Here is a 25,346-nt window from a genome sequence, read left to right as displayed (position 1 = left end):
TATCCCAGGAACCATGAGTAAAACAAATGGAAGCAAGAACCTGGTATTTTATCTAAGTACAGCTCTGGAGGCACTGGTAGAGCCTCGAGCAAGCAGCTCTGGATGAGGTTGCAGCTGTAGCCTGAAACTGCATCCACCTAAATGTTGCCATGCCGCAAGCATGAACGTTCGGGAATACTGGACTTGGATTTCAGTTCCCCTTTCCTCAAAGGAACTGGGATTTCCAGGACAAAGAAAACAATCCTTTCACATGACCAAGCAGTCTTTCAGCTTATCCAGGCATTTCTCAGTGAGGTGTTACTACACAGAGGCTTTGGCACATTGGTAACTGCGTCTCATTTTAGGAGTCACCATTTCTCAACTCCAGATTATCCCAGTAACCAGTCTTACTCAAACCAGCAACCCCAAGTACAGTAACTTGTGTGTCACCTTCCAAATCATTACCTTAAAATATCATGATTCTGTATAACTGACCACAACCAGGATTTCAGAACCAAGTTACAGTTAATGAAGTCGCTCAAAACATGTTTGGAATTTCAGTACAGAAAGGGGCGCTCGCAGGAGGAGAGTCAGACAGAAGCACGCAGAGATGCCACCTCCTGACTAAAAATACCAGCCAAGTAGAACAAACAGGAATAAAAATATTCCAACTAGAGACAAAACCTAGCAACAAAAAAACAGCAAAAAAGGAAGTTCCTCATCTTGAATACCCTAAAACAGCAAAAAAGCCTCAATTCAGATTACTGCCAACTAAGAAATCTACTACAGTAAATGCATATCGTGAGCCAAGTGAAACTCCAACCATGCAAGACAAATGCTTCAAGAAACCAAATGTGTACCAAGTAATGAACATTAGACCCAAAACGCCCTCTTCTGTTGGAAGATGCGATCCAAAATAATTTAGTGCTCTCCCACTCTAAGCTGCAGAGTCTCTCTCTTTTGTAAACCCCATTCAAATCTTGGCTGCGCTAAGTCACACCTTCGAAGACAGGATGAGCTGCAAGGTTTTTGCTTCAGCACATCTAGATAAACTCCATTACAACCAAACCAGCTGGAGTGGAAAGAGCTGCTTCATTTTCAGGTGTTACCTGACTTCCCAAAGGTGACTCGATTACTTCTGTGTACCTGAAGGAAAGAGGGGACTCGCGGAAATGTCTGCCGGTGACTGACTGCCAGCAAGACCTCCAGCGCTTTGCACCTTGACATCAGCCACCTCAGCACCTAAGAGCTGGCAAATTTTGCCAGCAGACCAGTGGCGAGATAAACATTCCATTTATGTGTGTTGTCACAACTACGTCAGCAAAATAAAGCTTTGAGGCTCTGCAGAAATGCAAGTTCTCCCTTACAACTTGTCTCAGGTGAGGCTTTGAAAACTTTGCCACTGGCAAGAGCAGCAATAAAAAGGATTTCAGTGCAGAGGGCAAAAAGTCGATTTAATGGCGCTGTTCTTCTGAAGGATACCCAATACAAACTGGAATACTCGGCAGGAAGAAAAATGCTCATACCTCCTCCAAACCAGGAGTCACCGGCCAGCATTGCCGCAGCTCCATGGGTGGTACCGCAGTCAAGGCGACACGCCATCGGCATGCCCGCGTGCCAGATGCGGCCTCCCTAAGGCACAGGCCTCCCGCGCGCCCGGCACAAGCCCCTTAGCAGTTTTAGCTGGCGTCTGTAGCATGCGTGTAAAAATCGGTTCTCATAGCAGTTTCTATTGCTCAAAATTTCTTTACAAAAAGGCAAGTTTGTGGAAAAAGGTCAAGTGCACCTTACGTACAGATCAAAGAGTTTGGAGCATGAGTAGGCAGGCTGACAGTTTGGTTTTAAATGTACATAAATTTGAGATGGCACGGGACTAATTTACACAGGGGTCACTTTTACAGAGCCTGGATTTAAAAAGTGAGCAAAAAGGGGGGGGGAAGGGGGAAAAAAAACAAACTTAGGGATTTCAGAAGAAAATGTTTTAATAGAGCAACATCAACATTTCCGCAGAGCCCCTGGAGTTGGACAGCTGAAGTTTCCTTGAGTTGCGCTTCCGTAAATGAGGTTTCTAACAGCTGCAGGAGGGCATGCTGTTTGCATCAATTTTTGAAATAAGTAAATCTCTTGGCAAAAAATGTCTTTAATTACTTTAGCAGCAACAGTAAACAGTTTCCAATTGAACCAATGTCTAGTCAAGGGTTTTAAAATTATTTTTAAGATGAAGTTTTTCTGGTTGCCTGCAGTCTTTTGTTGAACGGCACAATTCCCGCACTTGGCTGGCTGCAGGTCTTCATTCTGGGTGCACTGAATACTTTGGATGTAACAGGCAGCTGCTAACCACGAGAGGGAATACACTCCGTGGTCTTGTGCTAGGTATGGTAAACTGCCAGCCATGGGAACTACTCCAAAAATTAAGCCCTTGTTGATCATGTTTTGCATTAACCATTCAAATTTTCCTCCTCACATACTCCAGTACTGAAGCTTGAGTAATAAAAATCAAGAATAATCCAAGTGCATTTTTGTTTTAATGTTGGCTGAACACTCTGAAGAGCACCGCAGAGTGGGGGAGGGAGGCACTCCGTGCCCAAAAAGGGGGAGCTAAGACTGATTCTCTAAAGGCAAGAGGATTTGTTTGAATTACGCTGTACAGCTGGAGGGAGCTGGTACAACACAGCACACGACTCCACCAGCGATGGCTCCCACAGAAGGTCGCGCAGTTGTGGGTAGTCTCAAGTCACTTGAGCTTGATGCAATTGCCATTCTACAAGTTCAGAGGAGTGGCTGGCAAAAGGTCTCACCACACATTTCTACAACCCTGAAATGAACTGAGAGGACAGGGCAGTGACTACAAAGCAGGGCGGGAGTGGGAAAAGACAAGAAAATAAGAGCATGGGCTGAGGGACAGACACAAGGTGCAAAGAAACATTGAAAAAACACCGAATAAAGAAAACTGCAGACCAAACAACACTGGCTGTATCCTACATACCTCCAGCAGCAAACATCAGTCCTAGTCAAATCCATGAAATGAAGACAACCCAAACGATACCTCTTTTTCCACAAGGGGACTCACACACCCCAACGCGTGGGAGCTTCCATTCCTCTTCTCATCGTTATTAACAAATGGAAGGATGTTTGGATTTTTGCTTTTCATCCAGATAACAGGACACGTTTTTGCCATCTGGTATATCTAACAAGCAGATATTCCTGTACAACAACCAGGGTTTAGAGGGTGTTCTGAAAACACAGGCCATTACAGAACTGAGCGGTTGCGCACGGATTCCAGGTTGTGTTAAACCGTAGCACCGCCTCAAGCAGCAAGGAGAGGGACACATCTGCCCATACAAGTGATAACAATTTGGCTTTTTCTAGAGATGGCTGCTACACTGAAGGAAGTCGCCAAAGCCTACACAGAAGACACAAAACTGTCACGCTCTCAGGTTTCCTAAGGGGCACGCACTAAAGGGGCACGCACTACTCATCACTCACGACATGGCTTTTTAAAGAAGCACAGAAAAAGATGAGGCCAAAGGGGCTAAAAACAGGTCTCCAGTACAGGAAGTTTTGCACTTTGGAAAAAAAAAAAAAAAAAAAGAGATTTAAAAGTCTCATGTTAGAATTGGAAGTCACCGTTAGGATTAATAGCACTAATCAGGAACTTATTCTTAAGCAAGTATTCCCAAACTGGAAAACCCCAAGATCTTTTTGGAGGGAAGGAGAGAGAGGGAAACTGAGCACACAAAGTAATGCAAAAATAGGTATATTTCTTAACCCACCTGCTATTAGGTCATCAAGAGTGTCGGTAAGCGTCTGTGCTGGAGTGGCAACCATTAATCCGTCTGGTTCTTGAACTAAGAGCCCCTGCCCAGCAATTTGCTGCTGCTGTCCTACATTCTGCTGATTCCCTAATGCTTTCTGAAGTTCAAGAGACTCTGTCCCATTATAACCTAAATTACCAGAAAAATGACATTGCGGTGCTGGCAAAGGCTGGATAGGGGCAAACTCAGCAGGTGGTGGAGACTCTTGTTGCTCATCATCTTTAGACAAGATTGTGTCAACCTGAGGTAACCCTGAAAAGTTATCCTCTGGCAGACCCTTATCGGCTCCCACTTCTGGGAAGACCCCTGTGAGTGGGCACTGCTGCTGCAGGGGAAGTGCTGTGTCTGTCTGCCCTTTGGTCTCCAAATATTCTTTGGTAAACTGCTGTTGGGTTTTCATCTGCAACTGCCTTTCCACCTTCTGCAGCTCCTTCAATATTTTCTTCTTCTTCTGTACTTGTTCTTCTCTGTTCTTTTTAAGTTCTTCAATCTTATCTTTATTTAAAGGTTCACCTTGAATTAATTCCAATGATTTAAGTTGTGCTTTTTCAATAGCACTAATTCTCTGTCCAAGTTCATTCAGCTTGCCTTCAGTCTCTTCTACTATGCATTCCAAAGGCTGGTATGGGTGAAAAGGTGGCAGTAGGTCCTTATCTGCTACCTGCAGGGAACTTGACTTCTGCTTGGATGCACCTAAGCACATGAAAAATGTTTGAAAAAATGCCATGCTGAAGATACCCCAAACCTCCCCTCTCACCCACCCCAAAAAAAAAAAAAAAAAAACCAAAACCAAAAAACAAAAAAACAAAAGGAAAAAAAAATCTTTACAACTAACCCTGCACATCTGCCAAAGCACAGGAAGGCAAACCCTGCACGCCATGTTAAGGCAGGAAAGGCAAAGCATATGGCTGGAGTTTTCAATATTGATCCTAATACCCCTTTGAACACAGCTATTTCAGTCTTAAAGAATATGGAACCTTTATGGTTTCTGGCACCCAGGGCAACGCATCTGGGAGGGAAATCAGCAAGAGCAGCAAGGCAATTTAAAGAACTTACTGAGTTCCCAAAGTTGTGCTGGCAGGCAGAGCAATTAAGCCAAGACTATTTTCCAGAGGCTAACTTCAGCAGCAAGGGTACAAGCAAGAGTAGCCTACGTTGGAGAGAAGACTAACTCCAGTCAGATCAGCAGCTGGAACTGCTACTGCTCCGAACACTATCCCATTCCACCTTACATTACAGAATCCTGCCAGTGCAGACTTAACATATACAAATATATTTTGAAGCATTAGCACCTTTTTAGAAGTTCTGACACAAAATTAACAGCTTGCTTGCCTCCCGCTCTCCAGTAACAGATTAACAATTCCGCTCACTATTAAGGCTTAAAAAATAACCTTAGCACGAGCCTAGCAAGGAACACCAAGGCTTCTCTGAGCGCCCACTACCTCCGAGCACCCCAAGGCTGCCCTCCCGAGAGCCAGACCTCTGAAGCCTCCAGTCAGGTCAGGAATCTAGCAAGTGCTGCAATTTTAATTATGTCTTCAGTGTAAGAAACTTTAATTAGACATGTGGAAGGTTTTAGCCTGATCAAATAATTTTCTGCACTAACACTCACTTGCTATACCCAAATAGTGATTTATGTAGCTTTAAAAAAAAAAACCAAAAAAAACCCAAAACAAAACCAACCAAGAAAACTTGTATATTTACAAAGCAGACTCATACAATTAAACATTAAAAGAGGAATTAAAATTATGTACCCTTTAAGCCATGGCTCAATAGAGTCACCTAAACATCACACAGTTAAGTGAAGATCTGGATGCAAGAACGAAGTCCCAGACCAGTCACTAGCTCTGGAAGGATTAACTTTTCTAAACCACCAATTTATTTCTCTCTGGGCCTTCCTCCACCAAAATACCACTTAACAAGTGACTTCATTTTGCATTGCCGTCAACACAGGAGTCGCATACGCCTCACTCTGAAATGAATTTTTGGAGGAACTAATTGAAAAAGCAAACAAATCTAAGAATTTTCTCTTAGAAGAAAACTCTCTTAGAAAGAGCAACTATTAAAATAGAGTTGAACCAGCCCAGTGCTGCATACCTTCACCAGAGTGCCCGGAGGGAAAGCAAACTATATCTGAAGTTAAGGGAAACAACTGTCTTAGCCCCAGCATCCCACAAGCACCGCAGGCGCCCTTCGGGAAGCTCCTTCTCCCGCTTGGTACTTTACAGGGCTGCCTTGCACCCGTCAGCAGCTCCAGCTGAACTCCAGCCACCACTATTATTTTGTCTCTGAACCATAAGCGAGTCTGACAATTTCTTGGAAAACAACAAACAATCTGACCCAAGTTAGCGATAACTTGCTTGGTGCTGGCTGGTGGACACTGAGCTCAAGCCTGCTCTAAGCTGCACGTTGGTTATTTGGCTTTGTGGGGTACCTGGGGTTTACAGAGTTATCCTTTCATTTTAAGAAGTGTGACTTACAACGTAAGTTTTGCAGACCACTTTTGAAAAATATATTTGCACTCACCAAAAAATCTCTGAAATGCTTGCCTGTATCTTCGTTAGAAACTAAGAGAAGTCAGTCAGTGCCTTTTGGGACTAAGCTGCTCCACTGCCCAACTAGCAGGAACATTCTAGTCCCCTAACTGCCAATCCACCCGGCCTTTAAGACACGACCAAGATGGGAACCCTTTGCGCTGCTCTGTTTAATGTCATTCCTGAGGTCATTTCCATCCTAACACAAAGCACTGCCACGACCTGGCAGCTCTGGACAGCTTCCATCACTCTGTAGGAAAGAGAAGCTGCAGTTCAACGAGCCCCCCGATACTGAAGCACCAGTATCACCCCTCTCGGTCATGTCCCACCTCAGGAGAACACAAGCCTGCCACAGGAAAACTCTTCTACAGGCACAAGAGACAGCAGAGAGCAGGAGTACAGCCCAGCACCCAGGCCTGGAGAGGCGGGAGAGCCAAGGCTGGCAGGCAGCGCTCCCCGGGCAGTGGCTCCGTCCGGGAACGACCACGGAAAGCTGGGAGAGTTTGTGAAGACAGGCATTAGGAGACCAGCGAGTGAAGAGCTGGGCTCTCAAGCTCCAGGAGAGGTGCAGAGATTTACTTTAATCAGCTTCTAATTAGTTAGCAGGACCTCTTTCCAGATCCAGAAAAAGAGTTACAACTGGTAATCTGGGGGATACTGGAAGAGGATGAGGGGTAGGAATAAAGATCTGCTGCACCTGAACAGCCAGTTCAAACCAGAGGTGGAGAAGACGCTGTTGGTAGCTTTGAATATGTAAGCACTGTAATATAATATTATAAACTATTGGAAGTATTGAAAAGTAGCAATTTCCTGTGTTAGCCAAATCTCTTCTGTATCACAATATCCTGAAAATACTATGCCAGTTTTAGGAAATAATTATGAACAAGATTACTTTATACTTTCACTTTTGAAATACCCAAGTGCAGGATTAAGACTTAAAAATCCAGTCACAGGCCAGATCGTAACTACTGCAGCTTCCCCCCCCCCCCCCCCCCCTTCATTCATCTTTTTGGTGGAGAATTAATCTTCCACACAACCAACCTCCTACAAAATTAAACCTAGCAATGGTAAGGAGCCAGTCTAGGCCCTAAAGCAACTGATTTGGCCACTTTTAGAAGACTTGTTTAGTATGAGATGACAGCTGAGGATCAATGAAATCCAGGTCTTGCTACACCAACAGCCCCTGCCATCGGGGAATCGCGACGACAGGACCAGGAATTGTCCGGTTGACAGAAGACCCAGAGCGGTTATGGGCACACCAGGAAAGCCACAGTGTAAGGAAACTGCTGTTTCCCAATCTGTTTTGTGAACAGGAGCACCAATTGCTCTTTTATTTACATTTTCATATTCCCACGGGTTCTGGCCCCTAACCTGACCAACCCAGCCCTCACAACTCCTGCAGAGCCTGCACGGCCAAACAACGGGCTGGAGACACCACACCCAGGACTCGGGGCAAGGCACAAAGGCAGCTGCCCACCCACTTCTCTGACCTCTTCTCCTGGCCAAGAAAGGAGAGGCAAATGTCTCCTACGGAAGTCGCACACTGCGGATAATCTCCTGAGTACCTGAGCAGCAACAGACCCAGGTGAGCCCTCCCCAAGCACCATCCCTGGTCTCCTGAGCACCCAGTACCAGGCAGGGAGAAGACCATGACCAGTTTTTAATGCCTTCTGCCTGCAAGTAACATTTAAAGGTCCTGGACACTGTGAGCAAGAGCTTGGAAAAGTAACTTCCATATTTATTGTCCTCAGGTGGCTCTCCTAAGCAATTAAACTCTTCTAATTTAAATTTGCTTAAAACACATTCCCCCTTTATAGGGTTGCTGCCTACAAACAGGTCTGGTACCATATTTCTTCCTCTGTGCTTATGATTCTCGAGGAACTTGCTCTTCCAGCCCTGACTTCTAATCCATTGGATGTCATCTTCTCCCAGGAAAGCAGTAATTCATATGCCTCTTCACCATGAATAGAGCAGCAGAGGTGAGATGCTACCGGTCCAGAACAAGCCTACCTAACGCGAGCTCACCGACCCCAGTGACGCCGTTACCCCACGTACCGCCTGCGTTTGACAGCACCCAAATGCCAGCCCTGTGCCTTACAGCAGTAGCACGGGCTACACGGGCACTGTCCTCCACAAGGTATTTACTCCAAGGAAGCGTCCGAGCAACACGAAGTAGAGAAGTCATTTCCTTACATAAACGAAGCCCAGTTCAGCTCTTACCCTAAAGCCCTGACTGACGGATTAGCAAGGACAGACGTTTGCTCTATTTACAGCCAGCAACAGAAGTTTAAGAAAAAACACTACTTGATTTTTAAGGTCTTTTCAGAAAATTAAAAAGACCAAAGGTTGGTTTTTACAATCCATTGTATTCTTCGGGAAGTTTTTGTCAACACAACTTGCATTTCAGCTGAGGGGTTTTCATCCTGGCTACCACCTGCAACAGTTCTATTATACCGGACTTTTATTAGATGAAATCCTAGGACTTGTTGACAGCTCTTTAATTTCTAGAGTTGTTAAACAAAAAAACCTCAAAAAAGAAAAGTTGATCCAAATCTGAATAGTTAAATTCAAAAATATTTTTCCAGCATTAAAAAAAAAAAAAAAAAGCAAGAAAAAGGTCAACCTTGATACACATTTGTACATTCAAATACATCTTTCTCTGCTGGAACCAATATCCAGTGTACAAATCCGTATGGACCATCGTGCCATCCTGATAGGTACTACTTCCCAGAACTTTAAAAAACAACCCCAAACCCCCCAAAAACCCTAAAACACCACCAAATACAAAAACCCAACACAAAGCAACCAACCAGATAACCAGATTCAGTCTGTTCGGCACTTCCCAAAAGGCAGATGTCAGGAAGCATAAATCCACGCTAAGATTTCCTGTGCTCTGTTAACAGAATTGCTTGTCTGCTGTTCTCGTGCTTCAGGGCTTTTTAAAAATCTAATTTCACTCACAAGTCCAGAGTTAGATTTGCAGCCTGCAATTAAAATTCACCAGCCTCATCAAGAGGAACACGATGAGCTCAATATTGAATTTTTATGAAAATCCTGTGTTTAACCGTAATTCCTATCAGTAAAGAAATTCAGCTCTAAGAACCTGGGGAAACAATCAGTCCATCCACATACACCCAAATGCAAAGTGTGGTGGTATGCAACCTGGCTCACTGGGCAACCAAACAGAGCCTACTTTTCCCGCATAAATTCATTTGCCATGTTGTTTTTAACATATCTTAATTCTTCTTTATGAAGAACAGGACGATTTGTGGAGGGCGGAATGATCAGATGAATTTGTGTTTTCACTACATTCCTCCTGCGGACCATGCAGTCTTTTTGCCAATCGTTACCACTCCGGCAGCTGTTTCTACACAAAACTTGCAGGGTGCGATGGTACCCAACAGGCAACGGTTACACGGCCGAAACCAAGCCAAACTTAACTCAGTTTTCCAACATTCCAAAATTTGAGTTACTTTTCAATCTTAGCCTTCTTCCCAAGTTTCCTCTGGTGGCTTGATGGTATCTAACTGGAAAAATTGCTAAGATGCATTTAGATTAGTCAGCAGCAAGCAGGTGACTGAAGCTTCAAAGGAGCAGAACTTCAAAAAACACCGTGAAAAGATTTTTATATGTTTGTGCTCTTGAGGACCTACACGCCTTGTCCTTAGATCATCTGCCTGCACTGCGACAGGTTTGCATGAAGAGTAACAAGCCTTTATGTCTACTAGGAACGGATTAGCAAAGTTCACAGGGCACGAGGCACGGACTGTTACACTTCACCCGGTAATTCATCCCGGATAACCGGGTCAGCTGCTGAGCCAGGCAGAAAATAGGGAGGACATGGCAAGAGTTATCAGATGTTGAAGCACATGGAACAACGACCAGGCACCAGGACTGTGCGGCAGAGAATTCTGAAAGGAGTCAGAATGGAAAAAGCAAGAATGTCAGCCTTCACCTCCATGAGGACAACAGAATCTTTCTAGTTCTACTGTTAACCTGGCCCCTCTTTCAATTAGATCACACACTGTATGAGATCTCTGCCAGTACGTAACTCGATATTAGACATAAAAGACAGATACTGGAGTAGAAAAATATTTACAGAATCTGTAGCTATTCGAGCTACATGGAGTTTGTTTTTCTCGCCTTTCTCCAGGCCATTAAACTTAGATTTAGCACAGGGATACAGACTCCCATATATTGAAGGTCTAGCTTAAAAAGCTTATGGATTCCAAAAATCCCACCCAACTTCAAGGGAACTCTGGTCTCCTTCCCAGGGATCAAAGGCAGATGCGGGTAGCTTTCATGAGAATAACTTGAGTCTGTTAGGTCTTGTGGAATTCTAAAAAACCCTGCACTCCAAATGAGAAACACTGACAGCTATTGCCCACCTAAAAACAGTGGAGAAGTCCAATGACAGCGTGCTGGAAGGGTTTAAGCACTCGGTTAAGGCCAATTAGCTCATTTGCAAGCACAATTTCAGATTAGCTATGAAGTAAAAGAAACCTGGAGACAAGCTCACAAAATAACTGATACCTCAGCCTCCAAAACCAGACTACTTCAAATCTTGACGTGTTTAAAACCACCTTGCACTTCAAATATTTCAACTAAGAAAACAATCCTGCTGCTTTCCACCGACTTCCCGAGCACCTCATTGCACTGACATGTTGTTTTGCAATGATGGTCTAAAAACGCGCCGCAGGTTGAAGTCGCTGCACTCACCAGGCACGCTCTGCGGAGGACCGAGGCAGAACCACAACCACCACTGGGAGCTTCAGAGCCCACCCTCACCAAACCTTAGCTTGCGGCTACAAACCAGGCGAGGTTATCAGCGGCAACACTATTACACCAGCTGATTTCCTGAAGAAATGCAACAGCAGTCCCTTCAACCATCCCATCTGCTGGCCACCGAGACCCCCCCCACCCCGTGAGCTGGACGTGGGGCACTTGGAGCTGCATCACAGCTGCTGCGCTTTACACCCCTTGCGGTGTAAAGCAGGAGACACCCTCTGGTCCCACAGAAATAGCACCTTTGTTTTTTCTGCAGAACGACTCGCTGCGTTGAGCCGCTGCATCGGAATTCCTGCCGGCCGCTGAGCACCCTGAGCACCTTCAGGTGAGGGAGGCGGCCAGCACAGAGCACCCAGGAGGGGTCTCCTGCCTCGCCCCACAAAAGCACCAAGAGCTGAACTGGGATTTCACTTCTACATGGACACAACAGACACAGGCTAAACACAGCACACTGAAAACCTTCCTTCCCACGCACGTAAGAATTGAGGTCTGTTCGGTCCCGTGAACGAATTCTGCTGCTCCTTTCACCTGGTTTTTCTTCGGCTCGTTCAGAGGTTACCGCCTTTGTGCACCACCTTTATCCAAGCCTCTCTAGATCCACTGTCAGCTCCAAAATGTTTCTCTCTTCAGTTGCTAAATGCTGATATTAAATCCTCTGCCAAAATAATTATTCAGATGGCAACCATTCCATGTGCCTTCTTACTTTACTGAAGAATAATAATGTAATTCAGAATTAGACCATAAATTCCTCTTGAAAAACCTCACACCATATTTGAATCACAACAGTAACATGCAGGCATATTCTAGTTTCACACTTGGCTTGCCAAGAACTCTTCAGGAAACACATTTCTTGCAAAACTAATTCAGGCCTTTAAAGACCAGCCTGCGCCAAGGTTAGGAAGGCTCTGTGTTCCTCGCCTTCCTCCACGCAGTTAAGCATTTATAGAAAAGCTCAAGGGGCTGCTTCTAACTGCTAAGGCAAGAAATTTGTCTTCCCCGGGATAAACAATTTTGTTACATTAGAACTTAAGACTGCTTCCCCCCCGAGGAATGAGCGTGCCTTTATTTGCACCCTCTTTTGCCCCTCGTCTCCCAAGAAGCCCAACGATGAGCGCCCGGTATACTGAAGCCATGCGTGCGTAGCAAGAACCCAAGTCCCCCAGAGAACACTGGCTCTAGCACAGTTAAAGGAGCAGCAGCATCCCTACCACGATCACACGGCGTTTAGCACAAAAATACCCTTTTTCCCCCTAAAGACCTGAGACACAAGAGCTTTGCACACCAAGCCTTCAGGAATGCTTCACCAGCCCAGCGACACATTTCCAGTTGCTGCATCTCTTGCAGAACGTCACCGATCGTTCCGCTGACAGGCATGAAGCATGTCCTGAAACACCGAGAGCAACTGCATCTCTCTCTGCCAGTTCCAGCAACACCAGACTGCGATGCACGTATCTAAAGTGTGCTGGCATTCACAATATTGGGGTTTTTTAACAAGCTATTTCTTAAACTACAAATCAACTATTTGCCTTTCATCATTGGATTAAATAACACGAGACTAACTTTAGTCTCCTGGCTCAGTAGCCCCTAACCTCTCCTTGATCTCCACACCCCACGGAACATGCTTCCAGAGCACCACCCCGCTGCCCAGCACTAACAGTTGCTTGATTGTACAGGCACCCGTGCTGGTAGATGGCTTTTTGCTCTTTTATTTGAACCAGAAGTTGCGTATTCTTTTTGGTACTCATTTTTATGAAATCCAAAATAGCAAGTGTTGCACATCCTAGGAAAAAGATAGGATAACTGCATTTGGGAAGTCACACACACAGCATGTACACATGGAGCGCGCCACGGCTGCACGCTGCAACACCGGTAGGTACACAACTGCTTTTCTCTCCTCTCTTGTGCCCCGGGGGTTGGTTGGTTTGGTTCAGGAAGCACTGAGCACTTCCAGAATAAAGGAATTCAGTGAGGCTAATAGAGCCTCCGATACTGTAACATTTAATATCCCCGTCCAGAACTGGAAGTGAGCCGGAGCTGCAGTTTGTAACCTTCCACTTGAGAATCTGCTGCTCTTTCTGAGCTGACTTAGCGGACATGAAGGATATGTTACAGAACCCACAGCTGCAAACAAACTGCTAGACTGGCCATGTAATGGCTGCAAGTCATTTTAACTGGTCAGTTCAACCACGTTCAAAGCAAAAGCCCTGACGTTACAATTACTTACAAGAGCACCATTACTAATACAAGAAAAATTCTCCTGTAAGTAGATCTGCGTTGGCATTTTACAATGCCAACACATTGCATTGTTACCGCAGGAACAGAAAAAAGCCAGTAAGTTGCTATATCAAGTTCACGGATAATAGTTGCAACTATTCTAGACAACCAGTGTACAATACTCAGAAGTTAACACCATGCCCAGAGTTTGTTTTGTATCAGTCTGCACTATGGCAGTTACCAGAGTCATTCTCTTCAAAAAAAAGCTTAGAATAAGCATAGCTCTAGTAAATGAGAATAAGCAAATAAAATCAGAATAACCAGGGTTACTACACTGTAGGATACAAGAAAATGAGCAAAACCTACACGCTACATAAAATACTTTTAAGTTTACTTCACTGGAGGAGTTCAAGAACTGAGTGGGCTACGCTATGCATAAGCTCTAACCAAACTGCCCCCAGCCTATCAGCCTCCAAACCGCCTGTGTTCTGTGAGCGTCCGCATACTAACCTTTCACCACTCCCAAGAGGGGTGGCGAGGTCTCTGGAGGGGCTCTGTCGGGTTCCTGGGGAGGTACAACCATCGCAAGGGTATGCACTGGTACACGTGGAACCTTCAAACAAAGCCACAGACACACACTCAGATGAAAAAACCTTTGGAATGGACGAGATTGGGGAGCGTTAATACAAAGACATGTTTGTACAGCAGAGCTCCGTTTCACTCCTCCCAAACTGTGTACGCTATGCTCCCTCTTGGTGTGACCTGTCCCATGCTATTTTATCGTGGATAACGTGTCAGAGTTAACGATGTTGCTCTTCACAAAATTCCAGGCTGTGTGTAGGCTGGAGAACTGTTAACAGGCTTTTAATTGACTAACTCCACTGGAAAGCTGCCTCACCAGCCTGCAGAATTCTGAATTTACTCAATGTATTTTCTTTCACGTAACAACCACAGTCAGCAACAACGTTTGAGGGGTGCTGTCACAAGGGTTTAGAACTGTTGAAACAACACACTGAGCAAATGCAACCAAGCAAATAATACTGGTTTGAGACACCAGGTTTGGGATCATCCTGCCTACGGCGCAGAGAAGGGAACAAAGCCCGTGAGCTGTTCAGGACACTGCAGGCAACACAATCATCTTTCTCACTCTCTACCATTTTCAAATGTGTGGACTTTTTCAATTCTTTCCACTGTCTATGTTCCCATCTGAACTAACTTCAGAAGTTAAATACTACAGAAGTGCTTCTTTGCAACTTCCATGGTGGTATTTTAAAGAAATTCCTGATGCCTTACCTGAGACTGATCCTGAGACGGAGGTGTGAGCTGAGACAAGTCTGCTGCAGGAACCGACAAGACGTTGTTGGGGTAATCCAGCAAGTAGGAAACAACATTTGTATGTCCTCCTTTGGCGGCTTCAATGAGCATTGTTGAGCCATCCTGAAGTGAGATGTTGGAAACAAAAAGCCGAAGATGAATTTTGCTGCCTGGCGTAGCACGCAAGATATGAATGAGACCGTAACAAATGGCACATTTACCAATCCATTAAATCAACTACGCTGGCTCTTTCAGTACCTACGATAAATGCAGAGTTTGACGTGAATACCTTGAGCCGATGAGTAGGATCTGCACCATGAGCCAGAAGGAGCTCAACAACGGCCAGGTGGCCTCCCGCGCACGCCAGCGACACCACCGTGTGGTCATTATTAGCTGTAGCCCTGTTAACGTTGGCACCTATGAAGAGATGATCTCAGAGTTAAACACAAGGAAATTCTTTTCAAAAGGAAGTATCAAGTACAGTGTTTTCTGGAACAGAGGTAAACTCCTCTCTTCTAACCCTCCTAATTCCTACACACTTCTGGGGTAAAAGCAAGGGATTTTGGATAACTGATGGCTTCTACACATCATCCTCTTCATCTTGTACAGATGAGGCAGTAACAGCAACAGTGGCCTCATGAACGGTGAGAGAGGGGGAAGTACTTCTGGTGTACAAAGCACAACGTTTAGATTTTCATCCTAAGCACTTCTCAGCGTCATTCCATGGTGCAATTTTTAATGTTCCAGACAGTACTTGAGGATGGGTTTTTTCTGAAGGAAGGAGGGCTCTTTTTAAGAAACTGAAAACATTTGCTGTACTTCAAATCTATTTATTAAACTATACAGAGCGGGGAAGTAACTAGCAAAAATATTTTGTGATTCATTGTATCATGAACTAAAAGAAATTCAAAAACTCTTCAGTTTGACAAATGCTCATATACACAGAGCCACATTAATTTTGGAGAAGGATCACAAACATGCAGGATTGTAAAGTGGCATTTTAAGTTTTTTAATTAGTTATTTAAACTGGAGTTTTACCTTTGCTAATAAGGAATTGCACAGTGCATAAATGACCAGCTCGCGCAGCCTTCATTAGTGGGGTTCTCCCACCTTCAGATTCATGCTCCTATTATAGAGGAGAAATTGCAGATGTATAAACAGGCAAAAATTAATTATACCATCATTTCAGCTATTGAACCACCTCGTGATGGGACCAGAATTACCTGTCTCAGCAGAGATCTATCTTACAAGCTGACAGTAACCAATATAAACTGACTGGAACAACTTTTCACGTTACCTTACATACTGAATCATACCGTCAAAAAGCGTTAAGGCCATGTCCATACTGTTACCACATAAGGAAGCTTCCCTACTTATATACCCCTTTGTATCGGAGAGTTCAAATCTATAATGTACTTGAGAACAGTAACATCTTGTTTCCTCCACAAACATCCTCCAGCAACAGGAATTACACGAGTAACTGCGAACCGAGGTGCAACAGTTCCGAGAGCTGTCACATGCTGCATGCCAGACCTTAAAACTGCAGTAACGTCTGAAGCACAGACGACGTTTTTAAAACACGCTGAAGAGGATCAGCAATAAAAATGAGTCACTGCAGGTCACAAAAAGTCTCTGAATAAGAGGATTGGGGAATAAAGCAGGATGAAGACAAAAGGATGAAACAGCGAGGGGAAAAAAGGAACGAGCAACAAGAACAATTTTCTTACTTAGAAAGTTTCTGACTACTGGAAAGATGTGGTTGAATACAACTGCGTTAGAGAAGTTACAGAACTAGAAAATTTGCCTACTATGTAGACATGATCAATACCACAAAGAATGCTGACTAACGAACCCTCCCACAGCAACAAGGGCAGAGAACCTCATCTTCCTGGGAGCGCTTGTATTTGCGCTCCGAGTATTCGGCCTGATCAGTGACATGCTTGGACCATGGGGGGTTTTAATTAAGTATCTGGGAAGCCAAGCTCTAAATTCATTGCTTACTTCTAGAATTGCCGTGTATCTGACAGTGAAAGTTAACATTTAGCACTGACAGTGGATGATACTGCTATGTACAAATATAAAAGGACAAGATTTGTCCTGTGAAATCTATTCTTGTCCTTCCCATGGTTTCAGTACTCCTGAACACTCTGCATGGGTCCTTTGACATATGGCTCGCTTTGGTTGCAAGCTGCACCTTAAGTTAGCTTTCTGTTCATACACCCGAAGAAGAAATATCTCGACTGGATCTTTTCCTGGAGATTGACCCTGTGCAGAAAATAGAAACAATCCTTTGCTGTGACAGGGGCTACACCGCTCCTCTCCTATGTGCTTTGGGAAGAGCAGAAACGCTCTGCTCCTGCGCCTCCGTAAGAACTTTGTATTCTTGCACACTGCTTTAACACACACTTAAACTCCACATTAGTGCTCGGATTTCTTTGCTTACTTGGTGCTATAATACGCAAGTGCATGCAGGCAGATAGGAAGCCTTGCAGAATTACTACTGAAGTGTCCCCCTCTCCCCCACCTTTTTTTTTAGTAAGTAGATTCCACTCCCAGAGCAAACGACTGCTTAGCTGTCGATAAATACATGCATGCTTTTGGATTGTCTGCATGTCAGAAATACTTGCCGGACATGTCAAGCTAATTATGTTAGTATGTGGCCCTATGATGGGCGAGAATTAGTAGCATGCCCTTGAGCTCTGATGCTTACTCCGGTATTTGGCATAGCTTTTCCTTCCTCAGCCACTGCCAATAGATCATAAAAAGCCAGATGCTGCTGTTCTCCTTAGGCACAGTAAGCCCCTGGTACTGCCGGCAAATCACTCACAAGAGCATCTACGGATGCGAAGAACTACCGAACACCACTGAACCCGCTGAGCAGGACTGGAACATCACTGCCCAAACAATTTAATACACATTTCTAAGTCCACATTGATGCAACAGCAAAGATGGCAAGAAGCAAAATTTATTCTAGATTATCTTAGCTATATTCAAGATCGTGAAAAGCCATGCTATAATGCATTCAAATGCAGCATTTCAGAAAACTAGCAGTAATTATTTGCACCATTCTCTGCTCCTAACAGACTTCACTGTTGAAGTCTTAAACACGGATGTCAGAAGGCTTCCTCATTTAAATGCGATGCAGCTATTCTGCCCAGTTTAACCAACTGTCACTCCAAGCAGGCAGAACTTGATCCTCAACCACTATACACTTCAAACGCTTGCAGTACCATACACATCCTCAGTCCAGCCAAACTCAACCATTTGTGTGCCCACCTGCCGCAGATCTTCAACAGTTACTGCATTTTGAGGGTATTTTTCACATCAGAAGATCGAAATGCATGTTTTATGTTAAGATTAAATTAATTCCATGACTTCAGCACTCTGTTTAGCCCTAATAAAGGCTAGCAGATAGCATCAACTCAAGCTTTAAGGGAAGACATCCAGAACAAGCCAAAATAAGAGGCTGAGCCAGTGCAGTGCCTTTGTCTACTCGTATCCTTTCTTTTACCTGGAATGGCCATAAATTTCAAAGATTTTCTTTTTCTTTAGCTGTAGTAGATAATCAAAATCAGGACAGAGAACATGAAAGCTGTCCAGAAGCATCCCCCATCAGCTTTCCAATGCGCTTCTTCCTTGTACTAATATGAAGTGCATGCAAATGCTTATTTTGTAACGAAAACTAGCAGGGAGCACTGCTCTCCAGAGACCGCTTCCCCGGCGACCTGCACCGTGGGACGCGCCGCAGCACTCTGCCGCTCTCCTCTGCTCCAGTCTGAGCAACAGCGCAGTCCCTGTCATCAGAAAGGGGTGCAGAGGCGACCGCCCATGGCAGCTCTGGCTAGAAAAGCCATTCTCTGAACACCCGAGTGATGTGCTCTCTTGCTAATTCTGCTTGCATGGAAAGAACGCCCGAGAAGATTTTCTGAAGGCTTGGGCACCAGATTGGAAGGAAGGGGAAAGCGAGGTTACTACCCAAATCAGGCAAAAGTTTACAATATCTGCACCTTTCCCACTGGGCCTCAAAAAGGAGAGGAGGAGAACGCAGTAATAATTATTTACTTTCTGGACAAATCAATACTTCAGAGAGCAGAGCAAAAGCAGCACCATCAGAAGCATTTGGTGGCAATCACTGGTTTGGGGTTTTTTTTTTGGTCTTGATTTCAAGTTCTCTGTTTCAGGCAATTCCAGGATCAGCTACGTAAGGGCTTCCTCCCCGCCATCGTTCTCCCTGGTTCACAAGTGTTTGTGGTTGGCAAGCATTATTCACTAGGATTTTTTTTTTTATTTCCAATGTCATATGCTATTTAAAAGTTCTAGCACAAAATCTGCATTTTCAATGTAAAGGTCCAACTGCTCTCTTCCAGTTCTTTAACAAGCCTCTCATCCATGACAGCAGTGAATACGTAACGGAAGCCTATGTGTTATCCTAAGCAAAATGATTTAGACAAAGGTTTTGATGCAAGACAACAGCCAAGCAATGTAGTTCTTAACACTATGCCACGCTGCTCATTTTCAAGACTGAACTCCTACCAAGAGATACGGCATTCTAGCAGCCACCAGCCCAACCGTCCAGATAACCTTCCTGAGATAGGTGCCAAACCAGTATTGCAGAGGAACCTAAAAACTCAGCTAGGTCTCTAGTTTAAAGCAAGTGCCTGAAAAGGGAAGGCCTTGCAGGAAGCCAGGCAGGTACTAGCAGGTTTAACACAGCTGCTTTTGTGCAAGTTGAGATGATACTGGTCTTTTAGAAATAGGGTTTTAGAAAACCCAACAGAAGGGAAAATGCAGGACAAAGATGACACGTCTAGTCTACACCGCAAGTCTTTGTATTTTTGAAGAAATTTAGGTGCCTTAAAGCCATGCTTGTCATTAGCATGTATCCTGAGGCTGCAGCTTACAAGCATCAAAGGCCAACCTCACCTGATGCTTGCCCGGCTCTATGCCCTCCAAAATAGTCTTCTTTAAGTCCTCCTGTTTGTCCTGCGGAAGGAAAAAGAACAACTCACGGCTCTTGTTCTACAAATAAATGTTGTTCTTGGTCATGAAGACCTGGAACATGAACTTAAATGGATCAGATCCACCAGCTGAAAACTCTGTTTTTCTGGAGTTAGCAAGCAAGCACAAGGTAAGCCCAAGCAATGCAGCTCTCACCAGTCCAGACTCCTACCACAAGCCATCCAGACTCACGAAGAGAGCACAAAGGTCATACACAGCATCTCGTTAAGGACAAGATTACTTTTTGTTCACTACTGGCAAAAGAGAGCATTTCATTGCACTTTGCACCACCCAGAGACAGCAACACAACATCCGAAAGGTGTTAACTACAAAAACTAGTTTCACATATCCTACAAGTTTTTGCTTTATTTGTAAAAGACTGAGGGCCAAGTCTAAAAAGCCCCAAAATCCCTGCCCTTCCCCGATGGTTCAGGAAACAGCATGGGAAAACATGACAGCTCCTCAGACCCCTCACTGTAACGACAAGACAGCTACCTCCAGCATGGTTTCATTCAAACCCATAACGTCCTGGCTACTGCTGTAGATGTTTAAATGCTGCCTTACACACACGGCATCAAACGCGCGGTGCATCATACACACACAGCAAAGGGAGGCTCTGATTAAGGAGCCGCATTAGCATGAGGGATGTTATCAGCTGAAGGTAAAGCAACGACAAAAACATCTGGCTAAAAAAATTTGTCATAGGGGAAAAATAAAAAGGTAGTTTGGCTTCGGGGGTGGGGGGGATGTTTGGTTTGATTTTGGCAGTTGGAGTTACATGGATGCCAGGTAGCCAGTTTCAGTCTTTTAAGCAAAGCCACGTGTGGAATTTTAACAAGTACGAAGAGCTTTGGGGAGAGCTTGACAGCATAAAATGGGAAGAATGCAAGGAAGAAGCTACCCTCAGGGGGTCTCTTCCATCTCTCAATTTCAGCATAAAAGCACCCATATATCTTGCAGTAGAAAGGTAAACTCCATCACCAGATCAACTTTCCTGCGCAGCAGAGCCTCATGTACAGCTGCAAGGCAGCCCGGATTAGAAAAACCCCAATTTAAAACTCTTTTCTGTACTTCTCAGCTGAGGAAAACTGGGATCTTCTTGCTGTCCAAAACAGAACAATATCTCTTTTGTTTTCAGCTACGCTGAAACAGGCAAAGATGCAACCACCTTGTCAAGAGCCGTCTCGCTTTCAGAAGGGAGACTGGAATCTCCAGTGTGCAGCATTTCATCAAGGTCTGATTCTACATTAAAGGGGAACAGGCATCCAGACAGGCACTTTTGGCTTATAGAAAGGTACACAGCTTAAAAGCAGGATATTGTCTCTCATTAAATATCACCAATACGCTGTGAGCTTTACAGTCCTTAATCTCGTTCCTGTGGGTACATACATGCACCACGCATGTCTTACCTTCTACTAGCTTTGAGATGAAAGTAATTGCTAGTAAAGACACAAAGAAGAAAAAAGAAAGAGAACTCTTATAGGAAAAACAGAAGTCTCCTCTCACCTTTGAGATTAGACAAATCCTTGCCACACGGTAAGTAACTGTTAGTACTGGTTATTTTTTCCGGAAGCTATTAAACCATAGCACCGCTTAGAAAAAAATGCGTTCATCAAATCATATTTCAGAGTTCTAATCTCCAAAATTTTACTCCTATTAATCACAAAATCTAAAGTAGGTATTTTGTCCCCATGAAGAAGTTTATAAACAAGTAAGATTTACATTTGGTCCAGCAGCAGGAGCTCAGACCAAGACGCGGGAAGTCTCCAGTCCTGCAGGCGATAAAGGAACTAGAATGCAACTAAGGCACAGATGGGATCACAGGCTGAAGTCTTCAGATGTGCCTCATATTCAGTCATTCATACACTTGGCAAAAGCAAGCCGATTTCAAAATGCATACATTAACAAGGAAGGGTGTAGGCCTGCCAAGCTAGTGTTGCTACAGCTTTTGACAGACCAACTTTGTCCCTGGAAGGACATGGAAGAGACAGATCCCTTACAGAAGGGCATCGGAAAAGCACCAGAATAACTGGTAACAAGCCAGATCGATAACCAATTAGTGACAAGGAGATACCCTACACAACTGACCGGCTCTCCCGCAGGCGGGCGAGTGCATACTCGGACACTGCTCATTTCTAGGATAACTTGCCACTGCAGAGTTTTAGGGAAAATTAACCGCAAACTGAAGAAAGTTCATCTCACCCATCATTTTCTTTTGGTTCTCCTCGTTCTTATAAAGTCACGTTCCTTAATGAATCTAACAGAGTTCTGAAGATCTTCACTAGTTCTTGAACTGAATTACATATTTGGCATCAAGGCCAGAGGATCTGTCCCTAAAAAGCAAGATTTCCCATTTCCTACTTGCAAGAACAAGAACAACAGCCTTTTTGTGCTGCGGCGTGGTGCTAATAATTGTTCGCAGTTCAGACAAAACTCTACAGGGACTAGAACCACTTATCATATAATGTTCATAGAAGGGTTTGGGTTGGACGGGGCTTTCACAGACCATCCAGTCCAACCCCCTTGCCATGGGCAGGACATCTCACACTAGATCAGGTTGCTCGAAGCCCCATCCAAACTGATCTTGAGCTTTTCCAAGGATGGCGCATCCACAACTCCTCTGCTGCAGTGTCTCACCACCCTCATCATAAAACTCAAACTTTCTATTTTGAGATTGAGAAAACCTCAACTGCACACCAGCACCACACAGGAGTCGGTTCACTAGAGTGAGCTGGGTAACTTCAGCAACGTTGGAAGACTTCAGTTTTCAGCGAGCACAAAACAGGCAACCCCGACAGAAACATCCCCTGCCCTCTGCCTGTTTGGCTAACCCAGCACAAAGGCAGCTCCTCTTCACACCTGCAGTCTCAAAGTCTGCACCTCAAATCCCTCTCAGTCCTGACTGCCTGGCAACTGAAGAGAGACCTGAGAAGCCAAGAAAGATCTGAGGTCTTAAAGCAGATTATATGCTTTCCAAGACATGGAATAAAGGCCCTGAATTGGGAAGAAATGGGAGAACTGATCGCAACAGATCTTGACAGCCAGTGTTTACTGTTCCTTTAACTCAAAAGCATTTGGGGAAGAAAGATCAACTTTCTTCCCCCAATCTAGAATCAGGGAAAAGAAAAATCCTCAAAAACTATGCTCCTTGCCTTCCTAGTCTGGAAGAAAACAGCGTATGCAAGTGGCTCATGAAACAATAAAGCAACAGCGGCAAAATCCAGCAGTGGCTACACCTCTACAGGCAAATAAAGCAAGGCCAGGAGACAAGCTTAGGCATGGGATCACTGGTCCTTCACCCTGCTTACTCCTCTGCAGCCTCCCTGGCACAGTGCTGGCCCCGAAGAGCTCACAGGGACAGTTCCCGACAGGCAGCACGGACAACGTGACATCAGGTTAGTCTCCACTTCTCTCAGAGGCCTCATGCCCTCAAGAACCCCTTCAAGACCTCATCCCACACCTCAGGGTGTCCAATGTGTGAGCTCCTAGCATTGCGTTATGAAAACGCTGCTCTAGTGGGCTGCAACGCAGCCACGGGCACTCTTACAGACAGGGGGCACGGCCCCAGGCTCAGTGACCTGCCAGGCCCAGTGCTGCTCAGCAGGGATGGGCACCTTTTGTCCTTATAATCAGAGAACAGCCCTCAGCCGTGTTTTATTTTACTGTTTTAAGACATAACCAGTATTTTCCTCAAAAAAGGACCGCTCCACAACAGGGTAAGATGTTGTATGTCCAGCTCCTCAATGACTGCGACATAAACATCAGGTATAAAGAAGGTTTCTGGAAAGCAATGAATCAACAGTGAAAGCAATCCCAGGAAAGACTGAACCTGCAGGATGAAAGAGGAAAGAAAGAAGAGTAACTGGAGATGTACTTCCATTTGCCGTGTTTGAACACCAGGAGAGCAAAATTAATGAGACAAAGGAAGACCAGAGGTCTAAGTCCAGATCTGCATTCAATTCCCTACTCCACCCCAGACTCCCTGGGAAGATCTGGTGAAATCATCTAACCTCATTTAAATTACTAATAAAAATTGAAGTCTAGAAGAATAATCTCCCACAGTACTGCCAAAGAAGCTTTTTCATACCCCGTCAGGAAGGTGAGACACTTCAGAAACCTTCCTCAGAACAATTACAAAGATAAATTTATTCAAAATAGCTCACAACTTCTACTATAGCAAAGCCACACAGGGTTTGAAAGGGAACAGCTCCAAACCCAAGGCACCTGCTGTAAGCATTGCTGCCCTTTTGCAGGCACTTCCCCATTTACTTACAATCAGAATTCAAAACTGGTAGATTTATGGCAGGTCTCCCTTTCATGGTGCAATTTTCCTTTGCTTCCTTACTATAGTTTTCTTGACAGCTCCCCATTTTGATCGGAAGCACAAGAAAACGCAGTAAAATACAACTTTACTTTAGAAAGGCACAAGATATTTCTCAGCAACCCTCATCAGGACCAGATGCTGAAGGCCACAAGCACCGCTCACCTTAGTGATGCCACAGAAATGACACTACTCTTAGTAACTGGACATGGTATTTAAGCAGCAATCCTTACATGTTTTTAAAAGTTTATACATAGCAATTTATATTTTTTTGTTTCAGGCTTTGCTCCTCACTGAGATACTTCATGGATTATACATTTTTATAACCAAGTACTTAAACATTATTGTAAATACCCAGTCAAGCCCCCCCAAACCATCCTGCCTCTACTAGAGTGGCTGATGCTTGGTATCCAACACTGAATTGCGCAAAGAGCAGCAGTTGTGCCAAAAACCCACAAACACCCCCCCCCATTAACATGACCTTCCTCCCTGGTAGGAACATATGAAGCAGAACTGCAGAAAAATTAGTAAGGCCTGAAAAAAAGTCTATTCACAAAGAAGAGTGGAAGCATTATTAATTCACATCTACAGCATTAATTCGTTTATATTTGTAAGTTTAAACTTAGAAAATAAAATACTTCATTTAAGACTGAAATTTAAGTAACCTCATTAGGATGTTGATTTATCAGGTTCAATGATAAACTCATGGCATTCTTATAATTTAAAAGGAACAAAAAAACCCTAAAACATCCAACCAAAACCCCAACGCCCTCTCCAACCAACCAAAGAAAAGCCCACAGAAGCAGGGAGTGTGGAAAAAGAGAGGAGAATAGCGGGAGAAACAACAAAAAGGCAAGAGAGCCACCTTCCCTGCTTATGCCCTAGACATAAGGCTCCTAAACTCTCTTAGAAGATCAATATATCAATTGCTTTCTACTGCTTAAAAGCCAAACAAACATTATATCCCTGTAGCTGATGAAGAGGCAGTTTTAGGTCTCCCACTACATAATGCAAAAAAAGTCAAGACAACTACGTAAGCAACTGGGTTATGATCAAACGCACTACAGAAAATAAACGCTGTGAAAGCAGTGTGCTAAAGTCAAGAGTTACGAGAAAGAAAAGAGTTCTAGAACAAAGAAGAGATCAGATTAGGCTGGTCGTTTAAAGGGCACTGCTTAGTTAGGGGGGCTGTGGTTGTAGTTTTACAAAGTTAAGGGACTTGCAGTGTTCAGAAACCAACACTGAAATAGAGAAGCAGCAGCTCCCAATACTAAAACATTTTCAGTTCAGAGCACTGGAGCAGGTGAACACTAAAGCACAAGAGTTTGCAAATAAACCAAGCAGCATAATGAATAAAAGCAGCGTAGAAATATATCCTGCTGA

At 44.3% G+C, this 25,346-nt stretch overlaps 1 protein-coding gene across 14 annotated transcripts in view; it reads right to left on the bottom strand.

Moving 5' to 3' along the window:
* The window catches only part of LOC104135805 (ankyrin repeat and KH domain-containing protein 1), a 102,269-nt gene that overhangs the window by 34,519 nt on the left and 42,404 nt on the right, over positions 1–25,346 (bottom strand). For 12 of the 14 annotated variants that reach the window (XM_035889199.1, XM_035889201.1, XM_035889200.1 and 9 more), the window contains exons 10-15: positions 19,568–19,627; positions 15,683–15,770; positions 14,934–15,061; positions 14,624–14,767; positions 13,841–13,943; positions 3,753–4,487 (exon numbers count right to left, since the gene is read on the bottom strand). In XM_035889199.1, coding sequence (XP_035745092.1) covers positions 3,753–4,487; positions 13,841–13,943; positions 14,624–14,767; positions 14,934–15,061; positions 15,683–15,770; positions 19,568–19,627 — 1,258 coding nt within the window. The remainder of the gene's footprint in view (positions 1–3,752; positions 4,488–13,840; positions 13,944–14,623; positions 14,768–14,933; positions 15,062–15,682; positions 15,771–19,567; positions 19,628–25,346) is intronic. The other 2 variants (XM_035889211.1, XM_035889207.1) reach the window with 2 other exon arrangements.

This window comes from Egretta garzetta, unplaced genomic scaffold (assembly GCF_000687185.1).
Source record: "Egretta garzetta isolate BGI_Z169 unplaced genomic scaffold, ASM68718v1 scaffold692, whole genome shotgun sequence".
NCBI lineage: Eukaryota > Metazoa > Chordata > Aves > Pelecaniformes > Ardeidae > Egretta > Egretta garzetta.
The sequence above is the reverse complement of the archived record's forward strand: the minus strand, read 5'-3'. Positions and strand labels throughout refer to the sequence as shown.